The sequence below is a fragment of the Neoarius graeffei genome, chromosome 6 (assembly GCF_027579695.1).
Source record: "Neoarius graeffei isolate fNeoGra1 chromosome 6, fNeoGra1.pri, whole genome shotgun sequence".
Taxonomy (NCBI): domain Eukaryota; kingdom Metazoa; phylum Chordata; class Actinopteri; order Siluriformes; family Ariidae; genus Neoarius; species Neoarius graeffei.
Genome location: NC_083574.1, coordinates 92404230 through 92411965, shown reverse-complemented (window position 1 = coordinate 92411965; position 7736 = coordinate 92404230). Strand labels below are relative to the sequence as shown.

At 40.8% G+C, this 7736-nt stretch overlaps 1 protein-coding gene across 1 annotated transcript; it reads right to left on the bottom strand.

Moving 5' to 3' along the window:
- Window positions 1-3708: 3708 nt before the first annotated feature.
- On the bottom strand, window positions 3709-6476 carry LOC132888426 (extracellular calcium-sensing receptor-like). The gene is made up of 6 exons (XM_060924475.1): window positions 6392-6476; window positions 6219-6298; window positions 5352-6062; window positions 4944-5171; window positions 4737-4860; window positions 3709-4616 (listed from the first exon to the last, which is right to left on the bottom strand). The coding sequence occupies exons 1-6, from the start codon at window positions 6474-6476 to the stop codon at window positions 3709-3711; spliced, it is 2136 nt and encodes a 711-aa protein (XP_060780458.1).
- Between the last annotated feature and the right edge of the window lie 1260 nt (window positions 6477-7736).

Below are 7736 nucleotides of genomic sequence, written 5' to 3'. Positions count from 1 at the left end.
ACACACACACACATTAATTGACAGCAGGTGGAATGACGTAGCCACTTACGTTCCCCAACCCCTCCCTCCATTCACAGACTGCTGCTTGGCCATGCCCCTGCTGCCACAAACATTAACAGTCCTAACATAAAGTCAGCTTCACTGATGCTATAAACCCCCACCGACAGAAACCCAAGCGCAAAACCGTTTACGATAACTGTAGTCCCAAAGTCAGCAAGTCAACTGCAGTCCCCAGCCACAAAAGCACCACTGCAAGAGTCCAAAGCATCCTCCAGGTGTGACCCCCAACTGTCCATGTGGGGCCGCCCTCCACAGGAGCAATGCGATGAGACTCCAACCAGACACAGGGCATCAGGATGGATCAGGCAGGTCCGAGGAGCAGAAGATGTCAGCATCTCAATCCCAGGACCAACATGCAACTCAGAGGGACAGATTTGGGGGGGGGGAAGAGAGAGAAAACACAGATTGTTAGGTATGCCCAATGTCACCTGAATAAGTAGGAACAGTATACATATTGCACTGAGTACAAGCAGGAACTCCAGCAACTAACTATGACAGCATAACTAAAAGGGGAGAGCCAGAAGGTAACACAGGCATGAGGGAGCCCCGGGACATAAAGCAGCAGTCACTACACTGTCAACAAACTCGAGTGAGCAAGCGAGTGGGGGACTGACAGCATCCATACATCCCAGTTTACCAAAACACTCTGTCTGAGGACCCTCCAGAGCTACACCTTTACCTCATAAACACCATTAATAAAAGGCTTGACTAAACAGATATGTTTTCAGCCTAGACTTAAATGCTGAGACTGTGTCTGATTCCCGAACACTACTTGGAAGGCTGTTCCATAACTGTGGGGCTTTGTAAGAAGTTGTCATGAACAGTTTTGCACTCAAGTTCCCATCAATGAAGAGTTATAACATCAACAAAATTGACTTCATGTTAAAACTGTTAAAAATGTAATAATCACATTGTCTGTGATCACCCAAAGGAGGATGGGGTCCCTTTTGAGTCTGGTTCCTCTCGAGGTTTCTTCCTCATGTTGTCTGAGGGAGTTTTGCCTTGCCACAGGCTTGCTCATTGGGGATAGATTAGAGATAAAATTAGCTCATGTTTAAGGTCATTTATATTCTGAAAAGCTGCTTTGTGACAATGTCTATTGTTAAAAGAAATATAAAAATAAACTTGAAATAAACTTCACTCGATTTATTTTCTGAACATATTTGGTAATTATTGTTGATTTTACAATTAGCCAAACTGCTTGACCACCAGACCCAGTACAAATAGAGTGCAAATACCAGTTGGAGCTGGGATACATTCTGAAGATATCATCATCATCATCATTATCTCTAGCCGCTTTATCCTGTTCTACAGGGTCGCAGGCAAGCTGGAGCCTATCCCAGCTGACTACGGGCGAAAGGCGGGGTGCAACCTGGACAAGTCGCCAGGTCATCACAAAGCTGACACAGAGACACAGACAACTATTCACACTCACACCTACGGTCAATTTAGAGTCACCAGTTAACCTAACCTGCATGTCTTTGGACTGTGGGGGAAACCGGAGCACCCGGAGGAAACCCACGTGGACACGGGGAGAACATGCAAACTCCACACAGAAAGGCCCTCGCCGGCCGCAGGGCTCAAACCCGGACCTTCTTGCTGTGAGGCAACAGCGCTAACCACTACACCACCGTGCCGCCCCATTCTGAAGATATTTGGTGCAAAAACAAATAGAAAATAACTGGGAAATAATGCAGCGGCATGGTGGTGTAGTGGTTAGCGCTGTCACCTCACAGCAAGAAGGTCCGGGTTTGAGCCCCGTGGCCAGCGTGGGCCTTTCTGTGTGGAGTTTGCATGTTCTCCCCGTGTCCGCGTGGGTTTCCTCCAGGTGCTCCGGTTTCCCCCACAGTCCAAAGACATGCAGGTTAGGTTAATTGGTGGCTCTAAATTGACCATAGGTGTGAATGGTTGTCTGTGTCTATGTGTCAGCCCTGTGATGAACTGGCGACTTGTCCAGGGTGTACCTCGCCTTTTGCCCGTAGTCAGCTGGGATAGGCTCCAGCTTACCTGCGACCCTGTAGAACAGGATAAAGCGGCTCGAGATAATGAGATGAGATGAGATGGGAAATAATGCATTAATTGCTAATTACTTCAGGTTATAGCTGAAATAGAATGTTAACAGAACAACGATCTGATTTGTAGGTATTCCAAATGTCCTTCAAATGCAAGGCAGTTTTATCGGCTGCATGGACAGTATGTGAAGTGTGTTGAATAGCAGTAATGTTGGGAAAGGGCCCAGCTACTGAATGTGTCACAGATTTAAAAAAAAAAAGTGCCAGGTATCTATAAAGTAATGGTAAACCACAAGGATATAAAACCTGTCATTAAGCATGCATACGCACAGCTACTTTTATTCATGCCTTTGACAGTGCACTTATAGATGTGAGGTAGGGAAATGTATAATAATAATAATAATAATAATAATAATAATAATAATAATCTCATCGCATTATCTGTAGCCACTTTATCCTGTTCTACAGGGTCGCAGGCAAGCTGGATCCTATCCCAGCTGACTAGGGGCGAAAGGCGGGGTACACCCTGGACAAGTCACCAGGTCATCACAGGGCTGACACATAGACACAGACAACCATTCACACTCACACCTACGGTCAATTTAGAGTCACCAGTTAACCTAACCTGCATGTCTTTGGACTGTGGGGGAAACCGGAGCACCCGGAGGAAACCCATGCGGACACGGGGAGAACATGCAAACTCCACACAGAAAGGCCCTCGCCGGCCACGGGGCTCAAACCCGGACCTTCTTGCTGTGAGGTGACAGCGCTAACCACTACACTACCGTGCTGCCATAATAATAATAATAATAATAATAATGAATTATTATCTCATCTCATCTCATTATCTGTAGCCGCTTTATCCTTCTACAGGGTCGCAGGCAAGCTGGAGCCTATCCCAGCTGACTACGGGCGAAAGGCGGGGTACACCCTGGACAAGTCACCAGGTCATCACAGGGCTGACACATAGACACAGACAACCATTCACACTCACATTCACACCTACGGTCAATTTAGAGTCACCAGTTAACCTAACCTGCATGTCTTTGGACTGTGGGGGAAACCGGAGCACCCGGAGGAAACCCACGCGGACATGGGGAGAACATGCAAACTCCGCACAGAAAGGCCCTCGCCAGCCCCGGGGCTCGAACCCAGGACCTTCTTGCTGTGAGGTGACAGCGCTAACCACTACACCACCGTGCCGCCATAATAATAATAAATTATTATTATTATTATTATTATTATTCAAGCATTTAACAGTGAACATATAGATGTGATGTATGGAAATCGACATGTAGTGTGTTCGTTGAAATTTCTATTTCACAGATTATGGTAAATACAAGCAGGGGCACGTTGTGGCTGAAGCATGGGACACAATAAGAAAATGAACATTTAAGGTAAAAACTTTCTGAAAATATATATTAAAACACCTTGTTTATAACATGTTATGCACTAATACTAATTAGATGTAAATGGTGCTTCAAAGTAGGCATAACAGTTTACTTGATGCAATCATTGAAATTATACATTTTTATGCTAACGCATTTTAAAGTCTTTGACAAGTTAGAACATCCTTTTGACAAAGGTTATATAATTTGAATAGATCATGTTAATAATGAGAACCTACAAAGATAAATTATTTTGCAGGTGCTTTACCCATCATTTCCTTTTTAGTATTTTTCTCAGGTTTCAGTATGATTATATAACACTTTGGAACAAATATGCAGATCAGTAAACCAAAGCTTGATGTTAAAATGGCAAATATCTCTACAGCTACAGTGAATTTTCCAGGAGAGCTGACATAAGCAGGAATAAATGTGATCCAAACTGCACAGAATATGAGTATGCTGAATGTAATGAATTTGGCTTCATTGAAATTGTCAGGCAGCTTCCTGGCCAGAAAAGCCAAAATAAAACACAAAAGAGCCAGGAGTCCTATATAACCCAGTACGGCCCAGAACCCAAGAGCTGAGCCTACATTACATTCTAATATGATCTTTTCTTTGGAGTACTTCATATTTTTGTCAGGAAAAGGAGGGGATAATGTCAACCACAATACACAAATAATAACCTGTACAAGAGTGAAGGCAAGTACACTGAGTCTCTGCTGTAGAGGCCCAAACCATTTCATGACATTATTTCCTGGAAGTGTTGCACTGAAGGCCATTAACACCACTACTGTTTTCCCCAGAACACAGGAGATGCAGAGAACAAAGGTGATCCCAAATGCTGTGTGGCGCAACATACAGGACCATGCAGAAGGCTGACCAATGAATGCAAGTGAACAGAGGAAACAGAGAGTCAGAGAGAACAGCAGCAGGAAGCTCAGTTCAGAATTATTTGCTCTAACAATTGGTGTGTCCTTGTGTTTGAAAAAAATTACAGCAATGCAGATGGTAAAAGATACTCCTAACAAGGAAAATGATACAAGAATGATCCCCATTATTTCCTCAAATGACAGGAATTCCACTACTTTTAAAACACAGGTGTCTTTCCTGTCATTGGACCACAGTTCTGGTGGGCACTTGATAGAAGTTATAGAATCTATAAAAAGAGAAAATAAATAGCAGTTTAGCCATTTGGGTTTACTACCCAAATTAAACTTTGAAATCTGTTTTAATTGTGTATTCATCATTGAAGCTAACCATTATTCATTAGCTGTACCGGTTATATTACTGATTTCCCCCTCTGCGCAAGGAATACAGTCAAAACAGCAGATTGGCCTTCCTTTCTGCACAGCTTTCCGCATGCCCAGGGGACAACTTGGACTACACACAGAGACTGGCACCTGAAAAAAAAATATGTATACAATACTCTGAAATATATATTGCAAATATTATACAGTATGTGGATATAGATATTGTGATTTACCTGTGCTTTCTTGTGGGCCCAGGCTATACTGACATTTTTAAATGACAGCTGAAGGTGTGCTTGCAAAGAGCGATCATAGAAGCCCACTTTAACAAACACTATTTTACCATTTTTACCCTGTTGCCAATTCAGCAGTTCATACCTTGCAGCAGGGTCTCCATTTTCATCAAAGTATACATTCTCTCCAGCTGTAGTTGTGAAATGGAGTTTCTTCAACTCATTGACTACCTAAAAAAAAATTGCAATCTACTGCATCATAGATATAAGTAAATAATTTTCAGGAGGCTATAGTCTACTAATACTGACCTGCCATGGTTTTTTATCTGTAATGTTTGCACATGCAAAAGAAATGTCTTTTCCACTCTCTCCCTTTGAACAGTTATACAAGTTGTGCAGGGCATAACTGACCGCATACACAGCCTTGTAAACATTACTTGCAACTCGTAATTCTGAGACATCTGTATAAAGGTTTTGAACTTGACTAAGACTTTCATCACCTTTGCACATTTGTTTCATATCAGCTTTTTCTTGTGTGGGGAGCTTACATTCAAATATTGTCTCCCACAACTCCTTGTAAATAGTTGCATCAGAAGCAGGATTAATTTTGGTCAGAAATTGCCCTAGGCCCTTAATTTGAGCTTTTGGGATTGCAAAACCCATGGATCCTTTCAGAAGATGCTGCCATTGGGCATAATCTGGGTTGATTTCAGAAATCCAGTCCTCACTACCAATCCACTGAAACCCAGTCAAGTTCTGTAAGGCCATTTCCTTCAGAAGAACCCCAAAGTCAGAGTATGCAACAAAAGCAACAATAACTTTGGAGGTTGAAGCCTTGATAATCTCAACTATTTTCAGAATTTTTTCTCTGGGGTCTGTCCTGAAGAATGCCATGGAATATTCAATACAGATTCCCTGTTTTTTGGCTGCAATAATGAATTCATTTATGCCATTGTTCCCATAGTCATTATCACTGCATAGGGCCCCTACCCATGTCCAGTCAAAATGCCTGACCAACTTAGCCAAAGCTCTACTCTGGTAGAAATCACTGGGAATAGTTCTGAAGAAAGATGGATGTTTTTTCCTATCACTTAGGCATGCACATGTTGAAAAGTGACTGACCTGCAATACATAGATTTCAATAAAATTTTATTTTCTTCTAAACTTTTATAATTAGGGATGTTATTAATTAACCATCAAAATATTTAATTAATTTATTTATTCATTTATTTAAATTCACAATAAAGTAGTTTTTCCACAGAAAAAATGAAATCTTACCACAGGTATGTACAAAGGTCCCACAGTGGCAGACAGGGCAATCGAGGGACTGGAGGATGTTTCTCCTATGATTGCTTGAACTGTATCAGGTTTGGAGCAAGATATTACAGATGTAGTTTTTCCATTGCCATTAATTAAGGACAAGGCAGATCTTGTCGTTATTTCTACTGAACCACAGCCATCATAGATTTGATAACCCACTTTAACCCCAGGAAGAATATCAGTTCTGTTGTTGATCTCCTCAATGGCAAACAACATTGTTTGAACATGTTGAAATTCACGCAGACTTAAACTATAGAACCAAGCAAACAAAACCACATATCTTTTGAATGCACCCCATAATCACGAATACAGTAACAAGGTTATATATGGTATGCTTTAATGCAAATAAATAAATAAATAAATAAAACATTTGTGATCTTATTAAAATACGCTGAGATTAAACCAATATTAAAATTCAACTTAATACAATTCAACAAATTCAAATTCCCTTAATGTGCCCTGATATACCTTCTGCATTTTGCTTGCCATGGCTCAGATGTAAACACATGTGTGGTCTGGTCCCATTTGGAATGGAAGGAAAATATACCACCGATCATTACATCACCATCTTGGCTGAGTTGAGGAGGATTGGGTGGGCCTAGTAAGCTGCATGGACGATCAGCTGCTCTCACCTGAGTGAATAATAGCCATGTGTGCAGGAACGTCATTTTCATCTGACCCAAAATACTATAACAGCTGTTTAGGCTTTTATAGTGTCCAGACTCCCAAGTGCATTATCTCAGTATTTTGCACTGCTTATTAGGAGCCACACATTTTTACTTCATTACACTGCTGTGTAAATTGATGCAGAATGCTCAATTCTGATAATAAATCTCTTGTTCTGGTGTCTTGCTTTATATCCATGTTATTGTCAGTTATTATCTGTGGGACCTAGTTGATGCTTTCTGTATCCAAAAGATAGTATAGACTGCTCTGGAAAAACAAACAAACAAACAAACAAACAAACAAACAAACAAACAAACAAACAAACACTAAATCAAACAAACAAATAAACATAAATAAATAAGAGACCTGTGCAAAAATATCAGTTTCTCTGGTTTTACTATTTATAGGTATGTGTTTGAGGAACATGAATATTTTTTGTATTATTCCATAAATTACTGACAACATCTCCCCCAAATTCCCCTTAAAATATTATCATTTAGAGCATTTAATTGTAGAAAATTACAACTGGTCAAAATAACAAAAAAAAGATTAACTGTTTTCACACTTTGAATAATGCACATAAATCAAGCTCATATATAATTTTAAATAAGAAAATGCTAATATTTGAACTGACGATGTCAGAAGTCAATATTTGGTGGAACAAGCCTTGCATTTAATCTCAGCTTTAATGCATCTTGGCCTGCTCCCCACCAGTCTTTCACGTTGCTCTTGGGTGACTTTATGCCACCCCTGGTGCAAAATAATGAATCAGCTCAGCTTTATTTGATGGCTTGTGACTATCCATCTTCC